A 27,358-nucleotide genomic window follows, 5' to 3' on the forward strand; every position below is an offset into this window, starting at 1 on the left:
TCACCACTGAACAAGAACACCTCGCCACTGAAGAAGAACACCTCGCCACTGAAGAAGAACACCTCGCCACTGAACAAGAACACCTCGCCACTGAACAAGAACACCTCGCCAATCCTGCAAGAACACCTCGCCAATCCTGCAAGAACACCTCGCCAATCCTGCAAGAACACCTTACCACTGAACAAAAACACCACCACTGAACAAGAATACCTCACCACTGAACAGGAACACCTCACCACTGAACAGGAACGCATCACTGAACAAGAACACCTCACCACTGAACAAGAACACATCACCACTGAACAAGAACACCTCACCACTATCAAAATGGTATACAATACCGACAGGTTGGTAGGTAAGACACATAGGCAACAGTTAGGCAACTTTATCCCGAAACTTTTCGTCTACACAGTAGGCTTCTTCAGTCGAGTACAGAAAGTAGGCAGGAGCAGTAGAGATGTGAAGACGATGTAATCAGTCCATCACCCTTGAAGTCGTAGATTTGAGGTTGTCAGTCCCTCAGCCTGGAGAAGTTCTGTTCCAAAGTCTGGAACTAACTGAAGATCAAGCGACAGTGTTGAGACTTAAATACTGTCGGAAGGAGAGGTGCAGAGTAGTAGTGGTGAGAATGTAGCCACTGAGAGGTCACGTCAATCTCAGATCAAACAATTCTCACTTGAAAAAGTTGTCCAAGGTGTTTTCTGTATCAAGATGCCATTGTGTAATGCACTGATTACATCATCTTCACATCTCTACTGCTCCTGCCTACTTTCTGTACTCGAATGAAGAAGCCTACTCTGTAGGCGAAACGTTTCGGAATGAAGTTGCCTAACTGTTGCCCATGTGTCTTACCTACCAACCTCACCACTGAACAAGAACACCTCACCACTCAGCAAGAACACCTTACCACTGAACAAGAACACCTCATCAATCCTGCAAGAACACCTCACCACTGAACAAGAATACCTCATCACCGAACAAGAACACCTCACCATTGAACAAGAACACCTCATCAATTCCGCAAGAACACTTCCCCACCGAACAAGAAGACCTCACTAATCCTGCAAGGACACCTCACCACTGAACAAGAACACCTCACTAATCCTGCAAGAACACCTCACCACTGAACAAGAACACCTCACCACTGAGCAAGAATACTTCACCACTGAACAAGAACTCACCACTGAACAAGAAGAACTCACCACTGAACAAGAAGAACTCACCACTAAGGATGTCGAATCAAGTAAGAAAAAGAAATAACGGTTTTAAATTAGATTGAAAGAGGACGCAGGTAAGTACTGGTTTTCCAACATTGTCGATATGTGGAATAATCTCCCGAGGATGGTGAGACTAAGACCTTAGGAAGCTTTAGAAAGATGGTGGACTACAGCATATCAACACCCCTCCTTCAGAGTGCAGGCACTGTACATCCAACCTCCAGGACCCAAGTCCGTCTATCCAGTTTCCATGAATCCCTTCATAAACGTTACTTTGCTCATACTCAAAGATCACGTCAATTCATAAAAACCATTTGTCTCCACTCGCTCTTATATAACATGCTAATGCCTGCTTACTGGAAGTCCAAGCCTCTCACACACAAAACCTTCTTTACCCCCTCCCTCCAAAATATCCTAGGCCGACCCCTACCCAACCTTCCTTCCACTATAGATCTATACTCTCTCCAAGTGTCACTATTTTGTTCCATTGTTTCTAAACGTCCGAACTACCTCAATAACCCATCCTAAGCCTTCTAGTTACCCCGCACCTCCTAATTTCCAAACTAAGGACTCTTTGTATTATATTCACGCAGCACATTGCACTCAGATCCGAAATCTCAACTGCCTCCGGCCTTCTCCTTGTAACACTATTCACCACCCATGCTTCACACCATATACTCTCATATATTCCCCTCTTAGCTTTCATGGAGAACATTATTTATCTCCACATCAGTTATACGAGTCATCTCGTCTTTCATAGACTCATCTGCTGACAAGTCAACTCCTAAATATCTGAACACATTCACTTCTTCCATACTTCCTCCCTCCAATCTTATACCAAATCTTACATTACTTAATTTTTTTTTATCATCATCACCATACTCTTTCCTACGTTCACTTCTAATTTCCTTCTCTTACCCTACCATCGTCCATCAACCTCTACAACTTCTCTTCAGATTCCCCGAAAAGCAGTGTGTCGTCAGCAAAAAGCAACTGACAATTCTCACATGTGTTAGCTTCATCATCTCTCATTACCACACTTTTTGCCAGCACCCGAGGATTCACTTCTCTTACAACCCCATCTATTAATATACTGAACAACCATGTTGATATCACACATCCTTGTCTAAGGCCTACTTTTACTGGTAATTAATCTCCCTCTCTCTCCTACATACACTAACCTGAGCCTCACTATCCTAGTAAAAACTTTTCACTACTTTCAATAGCTTATCACCTATTCCATACATATGCAACAAAAACCTCTTTACCCTTATCTAAATAATGTTCGCCTATATGTTTCACTGTAAACACTTGGTTTACGCACCCCCTACCCTTCTTAAAACCTCCTTGTTCATCTGCGAACCTGCTCTCCGTCTTACTCTTCATTCTTTCAATAATAACTTTACCGTACACTTTACCAGGTATACTCAACAGGCTTATTCACCTGTAATTTTAACACTCTTTTGTCCCCTTTTACCTTTACGCAAAGGAACTAGGCATGCTCTCTGCCAATCGCTAGGTATACCTGGAGTGTACGTGGAGAGGGGTCCCGGGGATCAACGCCCCCGCGGCCCGGTCTGAGACCAGGCCTCGTGGTGGATCAGAGTCTGCTCTAGCAGGCTGTTACTGCTGGCTGCACGCAAACTGACTTCAGGTGCTTGTCCAGTGCCTTCTTGAAGATAGCCAGGGGTCTATTGGTAATCCTCCTTATGTGTGCTGGGAGGCAGTTGAACAATCATGGGCCTCTGACACTTATTGTGTTGTCTCTCAGTGTATTCGTGGCGCCCCTGCATTTCACTGGGGGAATTTTGCATCTTCTGCCGAGTCTTTTCTTTCATAGGGAGTGATTTTCGTGTGCAAGTTTGGTACTAATCTCTAAGATTTTCCAAGTGTATATTACCATGTATCTCTCTCGCCTGCGTTCCAGGGAATACAAATCGAGGGACTTCAACCGTTCCCAGTAATTTAGGTGCTTTATCGTAGTTATGTGTGCCGTGAAAGTTGTTTGTACACTCTCCAGATCAGCAATTTTTCCTGCCTTGAAGGAGGCAGTTAGTGTACAGCAGTATTCCAGCCTAGACAAAACAAGCGATTTGAAGAGAATCATCATGGGCTTGGCATCCCTAGTTTTGAAAGTTCTCATTATCTATCCTATCATTTTTCTAGCAGCTGCGAAAGATACATTGACGGTGAGATACTCTAATATTATCACTATCAGGTCCTTCGTATTACTTTTTCACTCTATAGTATAGTTAGAATTTGTTGTATGCCCAGATACAGTTTTCCATATCTGAGTAGTTAAAATTGAACCTCATATTGTTTTGTGTGGCCCATTTGAATATTTGGTTGATGTCCGCCTCTAGTCTTGCGGTGTCTTCGATGGAGAACATTTGTCATGGCGACTCAACTCGCCTAAGCAGGGGCCCAATACTGGATGTTAAGAGAAGAAACTTTTTTTTTTTTGCAATTTCCTTTCTGGCTTCTAGTTTTTCCTGAGATTCTTGTCTCCTGCAAGATTCCTTAGGTGTTAGGTTCGATATTTAATATTTCTGTGACCAGTGCCTCCCTTTGTGTTTTGGATATATTTACCCCTCTCACCAGCTCTGTGATTCTTCGCCTTCGTCTGTATAGGGAGCGTCTCTCTAGTTTACATCTTTTCTTTTCTTAATGGAAAGTGACTTGAAGACCTTAAGTGCCACAAAGTTATTTTTTCTAAACAAAGGCTCGGAGCCATGTTGTTTAAGATATCTTCCCAGCTTGAAGTTGAATTTTATGATGACACTGATGACTGATCACATTTTGCACACACATGTCTGTACCTCTGTTATGTTGTGATCTGAGTGAATTGTCCTTGATACGGTTATATTACCTATCAGATCGTCGTTGTTAGTGAAGATGAGGTCCAGCGTATTTTCTAGTCTTGTAGGCTCTTATATTTTCTGGTTTAAGTGAATCTGGTGCAGAGATTTAATAGCTCGTGTGTAAATTTTCATCTGAGCTAAAATATTATTTGCTACACTCCTCCATTTTAGGTGCCTCAAGTTGAAATATCCCTGTAGCAAGGTGTTGGGGGCAGGAGTTGGGAGATTTTCTAGACAGTGGTCAATTTTCAAAACTTGTACCTGGAATTGCTGGGAAATTGCATCCGGAGGCTTGAATACAACCGCAATGACAAGGTTTTGGTTTTCAATCTTTACTGCCAAAGTTTCAACTACATCATTTGAGGTGTTCTGAGCAAATGAGCGACTCTGTGATGTACAAGCCAACCATCCCCTTGTTGCCTGTGTAGTCTGTCGCATCTGAATACATTAAAACCCGGGATCCATATTTCGATGTCAAAATGATCCTGTATGTGGGTCTCTGTGGAAGCTGCAAACATTGCATTTGACTCCGTGAATAGTCCCTTGATGTAAGGAATTTTGTTGACGGCTTTATACCCTGTATATTTACAAAGTTAAATGTCATTATATTGATGTCATTATATTGTTGCTTTTTTCTCTTATTTTTCTATCGTATTTCCAATGCCTGTACATTCTTTTAATAGTTCCACAAGATTTGTACACCCTTTCGTGTTTCCACAATATTGTACTCTGTGGTATTGCTATACACACGTAGGACTAGCTGTACGTATAACTTTTTAAACAAGTGGCTCGCGTGGTAGGATCCTGGCGATTCCTGGCAACTGAATACACGACGGGTATCCACTCAGCCCCATGCCTCGGCTCATGGAACTCTGTGTTCGATAAAAACTGCAAGAAGCCCCTTTCGCGTGCCCTAAGTATACTATGGAGAAGGAGCTTAGACATGGGTGAAATTCAAGCCACTAAAAACAACGGATATAGTCCCACTCCATAAAGGTAGCAGCAAAGCATTAGCTCTAACGTCCCACATCATTAAAATCTTTGAAAGACTGCTAAGCACTTGGATTCCCAAAAACTGCACAATCCAGGGCAACATGGGTTCAGAGCAAGTCGTTCCTGCCTCTCGCATTACTGGATCACTATATGGTCTTGGATACACTGGAAGAAAAACATAATGCAGATGTAATATACAGACTTTGTAAAAGCCTTTGACAAGTGTGATCATGGTGTAATAGCGCACAAACTACGTGCTAAAGAAATAACTGGCAAAGCAGGGAGATGGATCTTCAACTTTCTAACCAATCGAACACTAAGAGTAGTGGTAAACAGAATTAAATCAGAAGCTGTCATAGTGAAAAGCTCTGTTTCACAAGGCACAGTACTCGCCCCCATCCTGTTCCTTATATTCATATCAGACATAGACAGATGTAATACAAAGCACCATGTCATCCTTTGCAGACGATACTAGGATCTGCATGAGACTGTCATCTGTTTAGGACACGGTTAACCTCCAAGAAGATATAAACCAAGTTTTCCAGTGGGCAACAGAAAACAGAAAACAGTGGAAGTGGTGCTATGGGCCATATCTACCAAGGTGTGATAATCAATTAGTGTATTTACCAAGAAGAGAGAATCTAGGGATCACGTGTACTAGGAGAGCATCTAGCGGGCACACCTACCAAGGGGAGAGGATCTATGGGCTGTATCTACTAAGAAGATATAAACCAAGTTTTCCAGTGGGCAACAGAAAACAGTATAATGTTCAATGAAGACAAATTTCCAACTACTCCGTTGTGGAAAACTGGAGGAAATAATAATTAGAACTGAGTTTAATACAAACTCTGATCATACAATAGAGCAAAAAAATAGTGTGAGGGACCTGGGAGTGGTAATGTCTGAGGATCTCACTTACAAGGATCGCGGCAGTGCTACCATTACAGTCGCAATGAAAATGATAGAATGGAGAATGAGAACGTTGAAAACAAGAGATGTCAAGCTAGTGATGATCCTTTTCAAATCACTTGTTCTCTCTAGGCTGGAATATTGCTGTACATTAACATCTCCGTTCAAAGCAGGCAAAACTGCAGATCTAGAGAGTGTACAGAGAACCTTTACTGCACATATAAGTTCAATCAAATGGCTATATAAAAACTTTGGACCTTACTGACTGTTGATGTTATGTCATTCTCAAATTGACATACGTGTTTACTCAGCTACATGTTGTTGTGGGGGTCGAATCACAACTCCTTTGTTTATACTCGCCTGTTTGTCATCATTTATTTGTGGTTGCAGGGTTTGATTTATAGCTCCTGGCCCCGCCTCTTCACTGGAAGCTACTAGTTCCACTCTCTCCTTGTTCTATGAGCTTTATCGTACCTTTCCTTAAAGCTATGTATTGATCCTGCTTCTACTACATCAGTCTAATATTGTTCAAATTCCTGGCAACACTATGACTCTAGGAATACTAACATTCCTATGACTCATCTGAGTTTTCAACTTGTAGTTGTGACCTCTTGTTGCTGTGTCACATCTCTGAAACATTTTGTCCCTATCCACCTTGTCAGTTCCTCTCAGTATTTTGTATGTCGTTATCATGTCCTCCTTATTCCTCTTGTCTTCCAGTGTTGTCAAGTGTTGACAGACTTAGGAAGCACAAAAATAGTGTTAAACTTGCCGATACTAACAATGCTCTTGTGTGACTTTTTAAATGGTCCAAGTCGGACCGAAACGTCGTCGTAAGCTCCTCTCTTCTATGTGCGGGTTATTTGTGTAAGTGGAGTTCCTTTAACCTCTTGTTTTATAACAACACCCTCAGCTCCGGAATTAGTCTTGTTGCAAACCTTTGTACTTTCTCAAATTTCTAGACGTGTTTGACCAGGTGTGGGTTCCATACTGGTACTGCATACTCAAATATGGGCCTGACGTACACGGTGTGCAGTGTCGTGAATGACTCCTTTCCTAGATGTCGAAAAACTATTCTCAGGTTAGATCAAGCGTCCATTTGCTGCAACAGTTATTTGGTTGAAATGCGCCTCACTAGATGTCCTCGTTATGATGCTCACCACAAGATCGTTTTCCTTTTAGTTTTGCAGCCTTCGACCTTTTAGGCTGTACTTCGTATGCGTTCTTTTATCCTTGCCCTTCACCAAGCTACATAACCTTGCACTTGCTGGAGTTAAACTCCAGGAGCCATTTGTCGAACCAGGCTTGTAGCCTGTCCAGCAGTGTGTGTGTGTGTGTGTGTGCGTGCGTGTGTGTACTCGCCTAGTTGTTGAGGTTGCAGGGGTCGAGTCCAAGCTCCTGGCCTCCTCTTCACTGGTCGCTACTAGGTCACTCTCCCTGAACCCTGAGCTTTATCATACCTCTGCTTAAAGCTATGAATGGATCCTGCCTCCACTACATCACTTCTCAAACTATTCCACTTCCTGACTACTCTGTGGCTGAAGAAATACTTCCTAATATCCCTGTGATTCATCTGTGTCTTCAACTTCCAACTGTGTCACCTTGTTGCTGTGTCCCATATCTGGAACATCCTGTCTTTGTCCACCTTGTCAATTCCTCTCAGTATTTTGTATGTCGTTATCATGTCCCCCCTATCTCTCCAGTGTCGTCAGGTTGATTTCCCTTAACCTCTCCTCGTAGGACATACCTCTTAGCTCTGGGACTAGTCTTGTTGCAAACCTTTGCACTTTCTCTAGTTTCTTTACGTGCTTGGCTAGGCGTGGGTTCCAAACTGGCGCCGCATACTCCAATATGGGCCTAACGTACACGGTGTACAGGATCCTGAACGATTCCTTATTGAGATGTCGGAATGCTGTTCTGAGGTTTGCTAGGCGCCCATATGCTGCAGCAGTTATTTGGTTGATGTGCGCTTCAGGAGATGTGCCTGATGTTATACTCACCCCAAGATCTTTTTCCTTGAGTGAGGGTTGTAGTCTCTGGCCCCCTAGACTGTACTCCGTCTGCGGTCTTCTTTGCCCTTCCCCAATCTTCATGACTTTGCACTTAGTGGGGTTGAACTCCAGAAGCCAAGTGCTGGACCAGGTCTGCAGCCTGTCCAGATCCCTTTGTAGTTCTGCCTGGTCTTCGATCGAATGAATTCTTCTCATCAACTTCACGTCATCTGCAAACAGGGACACTTCAGAGTCTATTCCTTCCGTCATGTCGTTCACAAATACCAGAAACAGCACTGGTCCTAGGACTGACCCCTGTGGGACCCCGCTGATCACAGGTGCCTACTCTGACACCTCGCCACGTACCATGACTCGCTGCTGTCTTCCTGTGTGTGTGTGTGTGTGTGTGTGTGTGTGTTAGATACATTGTGAACAAAAGCAACAGGTGTGGCATCACAAAACCTACATTTAAAACTCTTCATCTAGGCCATGTGCCTAGGATGTAGTATTTCCCCTCTGAATCACAAAAGTCACAAAGGTCGCCGCCGCTCTGGGGTCTTCGGTTTCCAGTGACGTATTTTACATCTAACTCCTTCAGAAATTTTTGCGCTTACTTACCCTATGCTCTGTGGGCATCTGATCCCATTGTAACGAAGTTATCAAACTGTCCAATCAGTTTTACTTGATCTTACTTGTCTCTTAGAAACGGAAGGTACCATCTTCCTTCAGCTTCGCTATATCCTATGTGTCGGTCATTCTACAGGCACTAGTGTAACTCTATATTATACATATTGTCCATTCCAAGGTAGCATGAGGAATCGATCTGGGCACTTTTGGTTATCATTGGAATTGGTTAGCCTGGGTTCCCATTCTGATGGATATTTAATTCTGAGTTGGGGGTAGGGTTATGGCTCGAAATATTTGCTATCATATGACAGGGAAATGTTTTACGGCCATTTCGAATCTTCAAGAACATTGAAAATCTGTCGCCGATTTATTGATCGTTCTCAACTTATAAAGGAAATCCTTTGAGGAAGGATAAAGATTCCGTAAATAGCTATTTGGTGCCCATTTGGGGTATCTAATAATGCCTCTTAAGAATCAGTATACGATAAATAAATTTAAATATATTAGTATTAACTCTATTTGAAAGTTAATTCATGAATCTCTCAATAAATGTCTAAATAAATACCTGATGATATAGATAATGTGTGCTAAAATAATACATGCTTCTTGACCACGCTTTAAATAATACCTAGTTAATTATTAGGTTCAACAATAACAGAAGACACAGAAGATTTACAAGCAAAACAATCTGACAAGTCAGCTTCATCTCGTGGATGCTGCAGCTCCTGCTTGAGGAGCCACAGTGATCTCCCTGATAACCCAACAACGATACAGCGTATAAAATATGCCTTCTCTTGTCCGCCCCATGGAAAAGTAAGAATTATGCATTAATTTATCATGATACGAGTTGCGTGAAAGATAAATACTTTTGGATTTTTTATCATTTAGATTTGCTCTTAGTTTTCGATGTTATAATGATTCGGTAAGTAGTCAGAATTTCTTAATAACAGTATTAATCTTTAGTGTTTTTATAATACACTGAACATTATTTATACAATTATAAGCCATTGTGTATTAAAATTAATTTTCTTTATTTTAATCAGATTGGAGATTGTCTCATTTGGATAGTGTTGTGCCTGGCTTTATGGGGCTGCCTTATCTCTATTACGTGGGAGATGGCTCTTCCTGGTGGGAAGTTATTTAGTCTCCTCTTACTGTATGTGATGGCGCTGCTGGCTGGGCTGATGGCCGACTTTGTAGGCCTACCTTCATTACTTGGCAACTTGGTAATGGGAATACTTTTCAGCAGTATTCCTGGGATAAATGCTCTAGGACATAATATTGATATATATTATTCGTCTGTTCTAAGGTAAGATTTATTACGTTCCATAAAATATGTGAAGCATTGATTAAATGTTCAACTTTCATAAATTATTAACTGTATAATTATTTAATGAATAAAACTTTATTCATGGTATGTTCAATTATCTTTATAAATTATAAATACATTAGATTCTTCGAACATTCATTAATCCAAACACTTCCTCTGAACGAGTCATTACTAATTATCGTAAATTATGACGATTGCAGTAAATTAATGCACAAAACTCGGTACCCAGTGGTACGCAGAGAGATTCCCTGGGGTCTATGGGACTTGTTTACGGGCAAAGGTAAAAGTTACACACATCTCTAGTAAATCTAGACCAGCCAGGGCTATTCCAGTCAAAACAGTAAGTGCTAAAACAGCACTTATAACTTCAATGAGTTGGTTATCAGAGGGTTAGGCACAATTCCTAGTTAGGAAAATATACATTTATTAGCAGTAACATTATACACACAAACTAGAAAAACCACTTTCATATATCTCTTACCCTAAACGCCCAAATAAAGGTAAATAAGGAGCCGGCGGCTGTAGAGTCGCAGCAAAACATAAAGAGAATTCCGCCATCTTAATAAGGAATCGTTCAGGACCCTGTACACTGTGTACGTTAGGCCCATATTGGAGTATGCAGCACCAGTTTGGAACCCACACCTAGCCAAGCACGTAAAGAAACTAGAGAAAATGCAAAGGTTTGCAACAAGATTAGTCCCAGAGCTAAGGGGTATGTCCTACGAGGAGTGGTTAAGGGAAATCTATCTGGCAACACTGGAGGACAGGAGAGATAGGGGGTACATGATAGCGACATATAAAATACTAAGAGGAATTGACAAGGTTAACAGAGACAGAATGTTCCCGAGATGGGACACAACAACAAGGGGACACAGTTTTAAGATGAAGACACAGATGATGAATCACAGGGATGTTAGGAAGTATTTCTTCAGTCACAGAGTTGTCAGGGAGTGGAATAGTTTGGGAAGCGATGTAGTGGAGGCAGGATCCATTCATAGCTTTAAGCAGAGGTATGATAAAGCTAATGGTGCAGGGAGTGTGACCTAGTAGCGGTCGGTGAAGAGGCAGGGCCAGGAGCTATGGATCGACCCCTGCAACCACAGCTAGGTGAGTACATGACGTATGAGGTGGTGCACAGAAGACACCAGGCCCTACAATACCTTACTCTCCTGCCAACACCATATCCAAATTCAACAGCTCTCCACTCAGCTAACAGAGCTCTGGCCATATCAAAAGCCCAGGTAAACAAAAGCGCCTCAGGCTTGAGTTGTATAAACAAACGAGTACCAAACCTAGCTCAGATATAAAGCGCCTCCCCAGTTTCTTCCTCTACGCCGCCTCCACGTGACCCCCCCTTCCCCAAGTCACACTTTCCCGCTAACCAAAACAAAGTTGGAAAATGAATCCCTGGCAGGATTTCCTTACATTTACAGTTTAAAGTACTTTACAGTACCCCCAAATGCACATTATGAATTATAAAATTAAGCTTTACAATCATTCATACTATTATGGCACACTTCTCCACTATATATATAATACAATGCAATGCAGACCCGTGCATAACAACCAGTAAAGTAAAATCATATAGACTGATATCAGAGAAACTACCTCAAGTTTATAATGTAATTCAGAGAACAATTGCTTAAAGTTTCGTATATTGTAATGTTGTGTCCATAATCATTCTTGTGAAGAGGGTATTAGCTTCATATATAAAAAAAGTGAACTGAGCCTAGTTAGATTAATATAATATAATCTAATCAACTCGAGCAGTTCCTAAACTTTTAGTAAGTTCATCAGTAATGAAATATGGAAAGTTTTTCCATCATAAAATTATATATTTTAAAGGGTTTTATCCTTTAGTTTCATAAAAGTTTATCTGCCGTTCCCTTCACTGAGGTGACTGTCCTGGTGAAGTGCTCTTTATCCATGGAATTGGAGTTACCTTTACCTTCCAAGTATCAAACCTGATTATCTCCCAAACTGGAAGTATAAACATAATAACTGCCACTTTTGAAAGTGATTTTTTTTATCAATTAATACATCATTTAATTTTACAGGAACATTGCACTTACAATTATATTAATACGTGCTGGACTCGGACTGGATCCAGTCGCCCTGAAGAAGTTAAGCTGCACTGTACTACGCTTGGCTTTCCTTCCTTGTTTAGTAGAAACAGTAACAATGGGCATTGCATCAGCGTTCTTCCTTGATCTACCCTGGAGCTGGAGTCTTATGCTTGGGTAAGTACTAATATTTTTCACTTACACATTGATTTTATTTATTTCGTAACTAATATCCGCTAGATATTTGTACGTCTACACTTCAGATATTATAGATTTTTTGTAATTATTCGTAAAGCTGTCGAATCATTTCATATTATGCCTTTCATTGGTTTTGATTAGCAATTCTTAGATTAAATATTTAGTAAATCAGGCCAGTGTTTACAGTCATAACAGGAGTTCTCCACCTGACAGATGCAACAAATTACACAAATTAAATTTCACACTTGTGCCACTGAACAAGAATGTTTAATACTTTATCTTTCCACAATTGTTAAAATACAAAGAACGAAACCTTTTTTTTTTTTAAATTAGGAACCTCATGTAAATATGGTGCCCATTTCTCAGGGTTGATTTATTAGTCACCTGGCGGGATTACCTTCTGACCAGATTCTTTGAAAGTGTTCAGATTTCAGGTCATTTATCTTAATTAAATCTTAAACTCAATATCAAGAAGGTTCAGGTCACAGTCCTTGGGGAGGTATAATGTATGGCAAATATTTTGTTAGTGGGATGGATTGTGAAGGACTTGCCTAGTATGGGCCAACAGGTCTGCTGCAGTGTTCCTTATTTATATGTTAACAGTTTTCCCACCTAACAGTAAAAATAGATACCTGTGTGTTAGACAACTGTTATGGGCAACATTAATGGAAAACTTCTATGGAGATGTGCTAGACATGAAAGTCCTGCTAAAATTCACAATCTGGGAAAAATGCGACTGTATAAAAAAAATACATCCCTGTAGCATGATTTGTGTTGGGTGAAATACATCCATGTCGTCCGTGAATCAACTTTCTTAATTAAAAATACTAATTTAAATAAACATCAACCTGATCAGAACGTGTTCCGTGCATTGTTTACATTACCAAATTATGTTACTGTTTACGTGAGATATAATAAAAAAAAAAACGTAAAAAAGGACGACTTATTTGTGATAATCCGAATTAAAAATACATTTGCAGGAGAACAAAGTCCCTCTCTCCTTCTCTTCATCGATCAGATAATTTTCGTAATTACCAAATTGCAACTCAATCTTTAAATCCTAGAAATTGATAAGAAATCACTGTAAACTAATGTATTTCGGTCACAGTTCCCTGAGAGTCAGTGTACACAGCTGAAACAGTACAAAATACTGCACAAGTTTGTATTGCAGTTAAATACTCGAGTTGAAGATTTGAAGTGAATCAGAAAAGGCATTCACAAGTTATCACCTGGAAACTAATATCCTATTTTTTTCAATAAAACTGGTAGTGGACCCTCGAATTTAGTAGTGCCTTTTCTGTATGCGAAACTATTTTTATCTATAAAATGTATGTTTTGTTAATATTTCCCATAGGAAATAATGTAAATCCAATTAAACCATTCCAGACACCCAAAAATATTAACAAACAATACATTTTATAGATAATAAAAATAGTTTTGCATGCAGAAAAGGCACTACTAAATTCGAGGGTCCACTGGATATACACATCCTAAATCTAATTCAAACCTTCCACTTAGGAACGCTAAATTTGAAGTGAAAATGAAGTTGCCTTCTCTTATCTCAGAGAGACCAATGTCCTAAAACGAGCCTGCATATTAAGTTTGAAGCTGATCAAAGGATGCTTTCGATATTAGTGATGAAGCTAATTCGAAGCGACGCTCAGAAATTATCGCATGAAAAGCAGTATTTAAATTATCCTATTTTTTTCCACAAAATTCAAGCTGGGAAATACACAGGCCGATATCAACCAAAACTTTTCTCTAAGTAAGAATAACTATCTTTTAGTATATAAATAACTACGAAACTAAATTAGTAACTAGTATTTCAGCTTCTGGTACATAACAAAATATTTATATTACAATGGTCTTGAATGAACACATGTAAGACATTAAGAAAAGTAATTGATGTAGATTTATCCTAAGGTAATTTCTGATACGAGGCATCTTTTATTTATTTCACAAAAAAGTGGTTAAAAATAAGCACATTAAAACTTAAACAATCTAATATCAAGAAAAGTTAAACAATTTGATATCAGGAAAACGGTTAATTTGATGAAACCACAACAACAATAAAAGACTGAAGCAGATTAAAAGATGCATTCTCCAGTTATTGCACAGAATCCAATAAAACTGGCTCCTGCATAGTCTACATACAATAAAACTGGCTTCTGCATAGTCTATATACAATAAAACTGACTCCTGCATAGTCTACATACAATAAAACTGGCTCCTGCATAGTCTACATACAATAAAACTGGCTTCTGCATAGTCTACATACAATAAAATTGGCTCCTGCATAGTCTACATACAATAAAACTGGCTTCTGCATAGTCTATATACAATAAAACTGACTCCTGCATAGTCTACATACAATAAAACTGGCTTCTGCCTAGTCTATATACAATAAAACTGGCTCCTGCATAGTCTACATACAATAAAACTGGCTCCTGCATAGTCTATATACAATAAAACTGGCTCCTGCATAGTCTACATACAATAAAACTGGCTCCTGCATAGTCTATATGCAATAAAACTGGCCCCTGCATAGTTTATATACAATAAAACTGGCTCCTGCATAGTCTATATACAATAATTATAATAAAAAAGAAAGTCAATATACAATAAAATTAGCTCCTGCATAGTCTATATACAATAAACATTTATTCACTTCATACGATTCAAAAGCCATTAAAAAGTGATGCCGTTAAGAATGATTTTATATTAAAGAGTGGAAAGCGTTAAATCGGTTGGGCTATATAGCTGGTAAGGCAGAGAAGGTAATGAGGATCGATCCCAGCAAGATGATAAATTCAGTTCCTTGGATCAAGAGTCCACCACCAGCTTCACGGCATTTCCCCTTCTGGAAGCATAAACAAGTCACGTAAATGTTAAATGTTAATATACCATATCGAGATTAAAGATAACAAAATGGCCTCCACACTCTTCATTAATAATATCAATCGTCTTCTAAATAGGATTCACCGATGTTGAAATTTTGAAGCTTTTCAGAAGTGATTTATCAAGTTATCTCGCGGAAACCAACTCGGGAATAATTTATATAACATTAAGAAGCAGCAGCATCACTTGTCAATTGTTTTACAGACCTTCGAATACTACTACTTGACCAGAGTTGAAAATTTAAAAGTGATCATATAAGACGTTGTGAAGTTATAGAGGTTATAGTGGAGGTTAGTGGAGCAAGAGATCACTGTACCTAACACTGTTTCACTTCACCAAACACTGTGCTTCACTGCACCAAACACTGTTTCACTCCACCAAACACTGTGCTTCACTGCACCAAACACTGTTTCACTCCACCAAACAGTTTCACTGCACCTAATACTGTGCTTCACTGCACCTAACACTGTTTCACTGCACCAAATACTGTGCTTCACTGCACCAAACACTGTGTTTCACTGCACCTAACACTGCTTCACTGCACCTAACACTATTTCACTGCACTAAACACTGCTTCACTGCACTTAACACTGTGCTTCACTGAACCTAACAATGTGCTTCACTGCACCAACCACTGTGCTTCACTGCACCAACCACTGTGCTTCACTGCACCAAACACTGTGCTTCACTGCACCAAACACTGTGCTTCACTGCACCAAACACTGTGCTTCACTGCACCTAACAGTGTGCTTCACTGCACCTAACAGTGTGCTTCACTGCACCTAACAGTGTGCTTCACTGCACCTAACAGTGTCCTTCACTGCACCTAACAATGTGCTTCACTGCGCCTAACAATGTGCTTTACTGCGCCTAACAATGTACTTCACTGCGCCTAACAATGTGCTTCACTGCACCTAACAATGTGCTTCACTGCACCTAACAATGTGCTTCACTGCACCTAACAGTGTCCTTCACTGCACCTAACAATGTGCTTCACTGCGCCTAACAGTGTGCTTCACTGCACCTAACAGTGTGCTTCACTGCACCTAACAGTGTGCTTCACTGCACCTTACAGTGTCCTTCACTGCACCTAACAGTGTCCTTCACTGCACCTAACAGTGTCCTTCACTGCGCCTAACAATGTGCTTCACTGCGCCTAACAGTGTGCTTCACTGCACCTAACAGTGTCCTTCACTCCACCTAACAATGTGCTTCACTGCACTTAACAATGTGCTTCACTGCACCTAACAATGTGCTTCACTGCACTTAACAATGTGCTTCACTGCACTTAACAATGTGCTTCACTGCACCTAACACTGCACTTAACAATGTGTCCTTCATGTGCTCACCACCTAACAATGTGCTTCACTGCACTTAACAATGTGCTTCACTGCACCTAACAATGTGCTTCACTGCACCTAACAATGTGCTTCATTGCACTTAACAATGTGCTTCACTGAACCTAGAAATTTGCTTCACTGCACCTAACAATGTGCTTCACTGCACCTAACAATGTGCTTCACTGCACCTAACAATGTGCTTCACTGCACCTAACAATGTGCTTCACTGCACCTAACAATGTGCTTCACTGCACCTAACAATGTGCTTCACTCCACCTAACAATGTGCTTCACTCCACCTAACAATGTGCTTCACTCCACCTAACAATGTGCTTCACTCCACCTAACAATGTGCTTCACTCCACCTAACAATGTGCTTCACTCCACCTAACAATGTGCTTCACTCCACCTAACAATGTGCTTCACTGCATCTAACAATGTGCTTCACTCCACCTAACAATGTGCTTCACTGCACCTAACAATGTGCTTCACTGCACCTAGCAATGTGCTTCACTCCACCTAACAATGCGCTTCACTGCACCTAACAATGCGCTTCACTCCACCTAACAATGTGCTTCACTCCACCTAACAATGCGCTTCACTGCACCTAACAATGCGCTTCACTCCACCTAACAATGTGCTTCACTCCACCTAACAATGTGCTTCACTCCACCTAACAATGTGCTTCACTCCACCTAACAATGTGCTTCACTCCACCTAACAATGTGCTTCACTGCACCTAACAATGTGCTTCACTGCACCTAACAATGTGCTTCACTGCACCTAACAATGTGCTTCACTCCACCTAACAATGTGCTTCACTCCACCTAACAATGTGCTTCACTCCACCTAACAATGTGCTTCACTCCACCTAACAATGTGCTTCACTCCACCTAACAATGCGCTTCACTGCACCTAACAATGTGCTTCACTGCACCTAACAATGTGCTTCACTGCACCTAACAATGTGCTTCACTCCACCTAACAATGTGCTTCACTCCACCTAACAATGTGCTTCACTCCACCTAACAATGTGCTTCACTGCACCTAACAATGTGCTTCACTCCACCTAACAATGTGCTTCACTGCACCTATAAATGTGCTTCACTGCACCTAACAATGTGCTTCACTGCACCTAACAATGTGCTTCACTGCACCTAACAATGTGCTTCCTTTGGCAGTTTTTCAAGTGTTTACTAAACTTGTGAAAATTAAAACGGCATATAAATTTCCCAATTTCTTAATTACCTTTTTACTATTCTATTTAAAATTATCGGTAATCATTCAAGATTTTTTTTAAGATATTTTAAAAACTGATAAATGGCAAGTAAAAAAGTCAATTTTTTTAAAAGGTATTTCCAGTTAAGATGTACGTACGTTCGTTTGCCCGGTGGCCTGGTGGCTAAAGCTCCCGCTTCACACGCGGAGGGCCAGGGTTCGATTCCCGGCGGGTGGAAACATTTCGACACGTTTCCTTACACCTGTTGTCCTGTTCACCTAGCAGCAAATAGGTACCTGGGTGTTAGTCGACTGGTGTGGGTCGCATCCTGGGGGACAAGATTAAGGACCACAATGGAAATAAGTTAGACAGCCCTCGATGACCCACTGACTTTCTTGGGTTATTCTGGGTGGCTAACCCTCCGGGGTTAAAAATCCGAACGAAATCTTATCTTATCTTATCTTAAGACAACTATGAGAGGCAATTTCTAGTTATTACCTGAAAACCAGTTTAATAAAACTGGTATACATAGCTCAAAGTGAAGCTAAACTTTATTTTAATAAAGCAAGTCAAAATTGAAGTCTATCACTAAAGGCACTTTTAAAATTTGCATCTATTGATTCTAAATTTATAGATCTTTTCCTTTTTATGGAATGCGTGAGTTTTAATATGTTGAAGCCGATAAGACGAAGCATTCTCTACTTAATGTATGTAAATCAATCTGAAACTTATGGCACCTTTAATGTTTCTTGGTGATTTCCTACAACGTTCAAGTTGGTCATCAGTCATTGTTGAAGTTGGAACAGCAATTCCAGGAACCGTCCATATCCTCCTAAAAGCAACACATGTAACCAAGGCAAGGTATTCTCCTTCGATGACATATGATGCTTTGACAAAACTTCTCTGCGAAGCATGTGGTACATAATAACCAGAGTTGCATTGGAAAAAGAGCTCCTTCTATGGAAGCTTTTCTTTATATCTGGACTCCTTGCAGCCACTTTCACCTTTGCTTTTCTTCTCCAATCACAGTAAGTTGGCTCGTTGAGTTTCTGTTTATATTCTTAAAGAATTACCAGAACATACATTAAAGGCCATAGATCAAAGTCATGAGCAACTGAACAAAATATTGAAGAGTTCTAGAGGAGTAATGGATTAATACTTGATCCAGTATTTTTTGCTATATGGTTCCTTTGTGAACCATTGTTCAGCAAGATGTTCCAGGACTTCGTCGGAGATTACACAGACCAGAAATCAGTTTTTTTCACCATGATAAGGTCATTCGAAGACTGAGAAAGCCATTCGTAGAATTTGGGGACCTAGGAAATTTGGCTGGGATTTTTTTACTAACAATGATTCAGCCAGGAAACTTGAAAAACTAGAAAAGAGCAGCTCGACGACTTTGCGAAAGATGTCATCACCTAGTCCTAGAAGAAAAGAATAATTTTAATACACAATTACAAAGAACTCATTCCCTTTAAAAATAAAAAAACCAGTAAAACTTAAGCTTTTCCTCCGTCCATTGCAAAAAAGTGAAGTAATGTATTATTAGAGGAATCGTATATCATTGAATGCCTTAAGAAATAAATTAATAATTTACCGTTTAATCAAACTCTGTGGTATGATTGCCTAGTACATGGCTGAGCACTCATCCACATACTGGCTCCCTAAAGTGGAGTTTTAATTTTCAAAAACTACAAACATACGTAGTTTAAGAAGTATATTCGGACAAGAATCCATCAACGCGGCACCAGATCATTACGAGGAACAGGAGTGCGTTTAAAAATTGGCCCGATGGTGAAAATACCTTGAAAATCGTTTTGAGTTTCTAGAAAATTGCTAAATAAAGTTGAACTCTTTCAGTACTGTGGGAAGAGCTCATCGAGACCCAGTCCTCTCCAGGTGATCTATACCCCTCCAGTACTAATGGAACGACAGTCAAGCACCGGAGACCAAGTCAAGGCAAAAAGCATGATTTTTGCTAAGAGTAAGCAGATGTGTGCATATTCTTTATTCTCTGTGGACCCCTCAAGGAAGGTTCCTTGATGTTGGTGAGGGGCTCTTGATTTAGGGAATTGGATCTGTGCTCCAGTTCCCCAAATTAAGCCTGAATGCCTTCCACATCCCCCCCCCAGGCGCTGTATAATCCTCCGGGTTTAGCGCTTCCCCTTTGATTATAATAATAATAATATTCTCTGTGGACTAGCTATTCAAACATTTTGGCGAGGACCTCAGACTCTGATGATGCGACCATTACTTTCATATTCCTTTCTTTGAAGCCATATCTGTTACCAACTGTGAAGATTCTGTCAGCTACAACACTGGGAGGTATTAATTCCTTATAACCATAAAGAACATAACTGAAACTTTAGGCAGAAGACGCTAGAGCCCATCCTCTGTTTGCTGCAGTGACTGACTTTGAGTCAACTTCTGGCCTGAGGCGGCTCATAATGCCTTTGTCGCAAAGTCTTGCAGACGTGCCCTCAAGATGTCATGGAGGCTATGGGTTCCTTCCAATCGTTTAATAAACTGAAGATAGAAAATTAACTCATCAGTTCCTTTGAATAATACATTATTCAAATTTATCGAGGAGGTACGAGGTCGGTGAACCACCACAGGAAGCAGATGATTCCAGCGACTCGGAATGCTCTGCGTCACCACTCCCAATGGGATCTCTACTAAGCCAGCATTTAAGTATCTTGGTTGGAAATATTGAAGACCCAGACCACTGTGTGCATGGCTGGAAAAGAGTTAAGGGAAAGCTTGATCAACAGAATTTTACCATCCCACTAGATTCAGCGGTGTGCCAGGAACTGGGAAAGTGTTGTCGATAGCTATGTACGTGGTGGGTCTTGCGGCTGCATTATGAAGGAACTACCCTGCACAGCCCTCAGCAAATATCTGTGCAAAACTCTTTAACATTTAAGTACATTATTATAATTACGTCTGATACAGTTATGACTATTTCAGTTACCAATAAAATTATGACTGCGACTTTTTCTGTTGGATTATATATTAACAATAAACACACAATTCATTTTTAACTCTGCTGTATGTCATTTAGGATGGTCATTCTCGTCTCATTTGGAAGCTAATAAAAATGTTATAAAATGTTTGTTTTGAAGCATTAGAGAATATTCTAAAATATGCTTCTGGGTGGGATGGAAATAGTGATTATCAAAACTCACGAAATCGTAATAACACAATTGCCAACTGGTGCGGGCGAGTGAGTTGTTGTTTATACCCACCAGTTCTGTTTATCATAATTTTATCGATTTTTTTAACAGTAACAAATAGCAGACATACTTAACAATGAAAATGATAATGAAAACTGAATCTTAATTCCATATCTTAGCAACCATATAAAACACAGACATGAATGATTCATCTATTTATAATATGTTAGGTAAGACACATAGGCAACAGTTAGACAACTTTATTCCGAAACGTTTCGCCTACACAGTAGGCTTCTTCAGTCGAATACAGAAAGTAGGCAGGAACAGTAGAGATGTGAAGACGATGTAATCAGTCCATCACCCTTGTAGTCGTAGAATTTGAGGTTGTCAGTCCCTCGGCCTGGAGAAGTTCAGTTCCATAGTCAGGAACTATCTGAAGATCAAGCGACAGTGCGGAGACTTAAATACTGTCGGAAGGAGAGGTGCAGAGTAGTAGTAGTAGTAGTAGTAGTAGTAGTAGTAGTAGTAGTAGTAGTAGTAGTAGTAGTAGTGAGAATGTAGTGAGAGGTCATGTCCCTCTCAGATCCAACACTTCTCACTTGAAAAGCTTGTCCAAGGTGTTTTCTGTACCAAGATGCCATGTGTTGCAGTGTCTGACAAGATGAACATCAAAATGGTATACAATACCGACAGGTTGTTAGGTAAGACACATATGCATGTGTGTCTTACCTAACAACCTGTCGGTATTGTATACCATTTTGATGTTTATTTATAATATATACATGACAACGGAAGTTTGTGAATCTCATAATTCTTCGATATCAGGGGTTTTCCCCTGCAAGCCTCAAGTTAAATTTTTTGGAGTCTTTTCATCGGGACTGATTAAAATAATTATTTATGAGCAAAGAATCTGGAAAATACTATGGGCAATCTTTTTCGCGCAGCCTGATTACCGACGCAAGTCACGCCCACTACTAGGAGAAATTTCAATATATTTCCTCGAGGCCTGTTTATCTACTTTACTTTATAAGTTTAAGCAAATTAATGTAGATCAATGGTTCAGAGAACCGACATGTTGATAAATTAGACACATGTGCAACTCTTGGGTATCTTTATTGAGGAAACGTTTCGCCACACAATGGCTTCATCAGTCCATACAAAGGAGAAGCTTGAACAGGAGGAGAATGAGGTAATCAGTCCCTCAACCTTGAGTCGATGTGGTCAGTCCATCAATCTTGAATAGAATACAGCATATGAGCGGAGAAGTGGCTTATATACCGTAGGCAGGAGAGGTGCAGCAGTCGTAGGTGGTGTCACATTTGTCCATGTGGAAGTAGGTCGTGCCCAAGGGTTAGGCAAGCGAAGATTTCCCGAGTATTAAGATACCAAGAAGTTGCAGTGTCTGACAGAACAAATGTGACACCACCTACGACTGCTGCACCTCTCCTGCCTACGGTATATAAGCCACTTCTCCGCTCATATGCTGTATTCTATTCAAGATTGATGGACTGACCACATCGACTCAAGGTTGAGGGACTGATTACCTCATTCTCCTCCTGTTCTTCAAGCTTCTCCTTTGTATGGACTGATGAAGCCATTGTGTGGCGAAACGTTTCCTCAATAAAGATACCCAAGAGTTGCACATGTGTCTAATTTATCAAGCAAATTAATATTTACGTAACAGTTTTCACGACCACAACCTGTACTGACACACAACACGACTGTAACCTGTACTGACACACAACACGACCATAACCTGTACTGACACACAACACGACCATAACCTGTACTGACAACACGACCATAACCTGTACTGACAACACGACCACAACCTGTACTGACACACAACACGATCACAACCTGTACTGACACACAACACGATCACAACCTGTACTGACACACAACACGGTCACAACCTGTACTGACACACAACACGGTCACAACCTGTACTGACACACAACACGATCACAACCTGTACTGACACGCAACACGACCACAACCTGTACTGACAACACGACCATAACCTGTACTGACAACACGACCATAACCTGTACTGACACACAACACGACCATAACCTGTACTGACAACACGATCACAACCTGTACTGACAACACGACCACAACCTGTACTGACAACACGACCACAACCTGTACTGACACAACACGACCATAACCTGTACTGACACACAACACGACCACAAACTGTACTGACACAACACGACCATAACCTGTACTGACACACAACACGACCACAACCTGTACTCGCAACACGACCACAACCTGTACTGACACAACACGACCACAACCTGTACTCACACAGAACACGACCACAGCATGTACTCACACGCACAACACGACCACAACCTGCACTGACACAGAACACGACCGCAACCTGTACTGACAGAACACGACCACAGCCTGTACTGGCACAAAACACGACCACAACCTGTACTGGCACAAAACACGACCATAACCTGTACTGACACACATGACCACAACCTGTACTGACACACACGACCACAACATGTACTGACACGCAACACGACCACAACCTGTACTGACACACAACTCGACCACAATCTATACTGACACACAACACGACCACAACCTGTACTGACACACATGACCGCAACCTGTACTGACACACAACACGACCACAACCTGTACTGACAGACAGTACGCGTACAATCAACCTATACCACTGTAATAATTCTATATTGAATCATATTTGAAGATTATTGGGAGATATTCTTATACATAATATTTTCAAATTATTTTGTTTGTGTAGGTTTCTTCTCATGGATTTATTATCTAGCAGCGACATGTGTCTTGCAGGTTCGTTGTTGCTGCAGTATCACCAGCAGTGGTGGTGCCAAGTTTATTAAGATTAAGTGAAGAAGGTTATGGGGTGGACCAAGGTATTCCAACACTGGTCATCGCAGCTGCCAGCATTGATGACGTCTTGGCTATCACTGGCTTTAGCATCATGCTGGGATTAACATTTGCTAAAGGTTAGTGTTTTATCCTAATTTTAACAATGTTGTAACGCCTTGTGACTTACGCATTCGGATTTAACTTCTTATTATATAAAAGTGTTGATTTTTCTGTTTATAGTCCTTAAAATACATATTCCTACATTTTAAAGTTACAAATTGATTATGTATATACATCAAAAGATGTGTCCCGATGTATATACAGAAACTTATTGTTATTTAATTCTTTGTGCAAATATATAGTATTCTTGCTAGCAGATGATATACGCAGAAGAGTTAAAATCATTGTGTACTCGCAATGAGAATATATTAGTGATGAATATATATTCTAACATAGTGGTGGTTAAGAAGTTACATGCAGCCTTATTAACCCTAACATTGTGGTGGTTAAGAAGTTGCATGCAGCCTTATTAACCCTAACATAGTGGTGGTTAAGAAGTTACATGCAGCCTTATTAACCCTAACATAGTGGTGGTTAAGAAGTTGCATGCAGCCTTATTAACCCTAACATAGTGGTGGTTAAGAAGTTACATGCAGCCTTATTAACCCTAACATAGTGGTGGTTAAGAAGTTACATGCAGCCTTATTAACCCTAACATAGTGGTGGTTAAGAAGTTACATGCAGCCTTATTAACCCTAACATAGTGGTGGTTAAGAAGTTGCATGCAGCCTTATTAACCCTAACATAGTGGTGGTTAAGAAGTTACATGCAGCCTTATTAACCCTAACACAGTGGTGGTGAAGAAGTTACATGCAGCCTTATTAACCTTAACATAGTGGTGGTGAAGAAGTTACATCCAACCTTATTAACCTTAACACAGTGGTGGTGAAGAAGTTACATGCAGCCTTATTAACCTTAACACAGTGGTGGTGAAGAAGTTACATGCAGCCTTATTAACCTTAACACAGTGGTGGTGAAGAAGTTACATGCAACCTTATTAACCTTAACACAGTGGTGGTTAAGAAGTTACATGCAGCCTTATTAACCCTAACATAGTGGTGGTTAAGAAGTTACATGCAGCCTTATTAACCCTAACATAGTGGTGGTTAAGAAGTTACATGCAGCCTTATTAACCCTAACATAGTGGTGGTTAAGAAGTTACATGCAGCCTTATTAACCCTAACATAGTGGTGGTTAAGAAGTTACATGCAGCCTTATTAACCTTAACATAGTGGTGGTGAAGAAGTTACTTGCAGCCTTATTAACCTTAACACAGTGGTGGTGAAGAAGTTACATGCAGCCTTATTAACCTTAACATAGTGGTGGTGAACAAGTTACATGCAACCTTATTAACCTTAACATAGTGGTGGTTAAGAAGTTACATGCAGCCTTATTAACCCTAACATAGTGGTGGTTAAGAAGTTACACGCAGCCTTATTAACCCTAACATAGTGGTGGTGAAGAAGTTACACGCAGCCTTATTAACCCTAACATAGTGGTGGTTAAGAAGTTACATGCAGCCTTATTAACCCTAACATAGTGGTGGTTAAGAAGTTACATGCAGCCTTATTAACCCTAACATAGTGGTGGTTAAGAAGTTACATGCAGCATTATTACTTTACCTTTAATCACACAGTAGACTTATTTTTTTTTATTTTCTCAGAATTTTGCTGCCCTATAAAACATGAAAATTTAGCAATAAATATAATGGAATATTGCTAATCCCTAATTTACCCAGTATATTAACACAGTTGCTGTCCATTACATGCAGACTTAGTTAATAATTAAGTTATTATTGGTAAAACGACTCGCACCGTACTCGGAAGTCGTGCCATGAAACTTGATGAAGGTTTAGGTATCACTGAAGGGCAACCTTAAAGTTGTAGCCTGATTTTTTTTTAATTTACCTCCCAAGAGTGTTTTGTATACAACCTGAAATCTCTCATCCAACAGCCTTCAAAATTTCAGTGCTGTTCTATTGTAGCAAAGCAATGGTTCGTGCAACCATTGGTATGTACAGACTTGTCTTCCATGTAGTAACTTCACAAAGCCTCTTCTGATCAACTTCAAACTTTCGACACTGATATATCCTTAAAATAAAGAGAAGATCGTAACTAAAGTTTATTGGTGCCAGGTTTTACAAATAAAATGCTGAGGCATATTTTTCATAAATTAACTATGTTTCTTCTAAAACAATGTATGAAAGTTTTTGAAAAAAAAAAAAATATGAAAAAATGTATGATTTTTTTTTGAAATGTATGAATTTTTTTGAAAAAAAAGCCTCCCAAGAGTTTTACAAAATTATATAATTATTATTAATTAATGATCTTTGTATATATTATCTTGGTACAGGGCTTTTATCTGCCAGTCATGGCAATGAAATTAAAGTTTGCAACTCTTCCCTTATTTAAAAAACTATTTAACTGAATAAGTGTTCAAAGACAAGTTGATCAAATGAGTCATTCTCAAGTTAGCACACTAATTTAGCACACTAAGTTAACACTAGGTTAGCAAACTAAGTTAGTAGACTAACATAAACACCACTCACTTTGTAAAATAAAGTCTTTGTAAAAAAAGGACTATCACGAAACATTCAAAGTATGGTACACTACCCTGGAGCTGGAGATCAACACCATCAAGAGGTCTCAGGCGATTGAGCTCAACACAATGCGTCTATCACCTCTAGCTTAACACCTTCAAAAAAGACCCGAGAGACGTAGCTCAACACCTTTGAGAGAAACAGATACTGCACTCAACAGGATCCAACACTGAAAACATTATTGTTGTAACCCAATCAGAACATGACAACCTTGCCAAGACACTCACAACATGGCAACCTTGCCAAGACGCTCAGAACATGGCAACCTTGCCAAGACACTCAGAACATGGCAACCTTGCCAAGACACTCAGAACATGGCAACCTTGCCAAGACACTCAGAACATGGCAACCTTGCCAAGACACTCAGAACATGGCAACCTTGCCAAGACACTCAGAACATGGCAACCTTGCAAAGACACTCAGAACATGGCAACCTTGCCAAGACACTCAGAACATGGCAACCTTGCCAAGACACTCAGAACACGGCAACCTTGCCAAGACACTCAGAACACGGCAACCTTGCCAAGACACTCAGAACACGGCAACCTTGCCAAGACAGAACACGGCAACCTTGCCAAGACACTCAGAACACGGCAACCTTGCCAAGACACTCAGAACATGACAACCTTGCCAAGACACTCAGAACACGACAACCTTGCCAAGACACTCAGAACACGGCAACCTTGCCAAGACACTCAGAACACGGCAACCTTGCCAAGACACTCAGCCAAGACACTCAGAACACGACAACCTTGCAAAGACACTCAGAACATGGCAACCTTGCCAAGACACTCAGAACATGGCAACCTTGCCAAGACACTCAGAACACGACAACCTTGCCAAGACACTCAGAACACGACAACCTTGCCAAGACACTCAGAACACGACAACCTTGCCAAGACACTCAGAACACGACAACCTTGCCAAGACACTCAGAACACGACAACCTTGCCAAGACACTCAGAACACGACCACCTAGCCAAACACTCAGAACACGACAACCTTGC

At 40.4% G+C, this 27,358-nt stretch overlaps 1 protein-coding gene across 2 annotated transcripts in view; it reads left to right on the forward strand.

Annotated features, from left to right (window-relative positions):
• LOC128700227 (sodium/hydrogen exchanger 9B2-like) overlaps positions 1–27,358 on the forward strand; it is an 87,794-nt gene that overhangs the window by 7,743 nt on the left and 52,693 nt on the right. For both annotated transcript variants that reach the window (XM_070100818.1, XM_070100819.1), the window contains exons 3-6: positions 9,242–9,411; positions 9,642–9,907; positions 11,986–12,168; positions 23,654–23,829. In XM_070100818.1, coding sequence (XP_069956919.1) covers positions 9,242–9,411; positions 9,642–9,907; positions 11,986–12,168; positions 23,654–23,829 — 795 coding nt within the window. The remainder of the gene's footprint in view (positions 1–9,241; positions 9,412–9,641; positions 9,908–11,985; positions 12,169–23,653; positions 23,830–27,358) is intronic.

This window comes from Cherax quadricarinatus, chromosome 74, assembly GCF_038502225.1.
Source record: "Cherax quadricarinatus isolate ZL_2023a chromosome 74, ASM3850222v1, whole genome shotgun sequence".
NCBI classification, from domain to species: Eukaryota; Metazoa; Arthropoda; class Malacostraca; order Decapoda; family Parastacidae; genus Cherax; species Cherax quadricarinatus.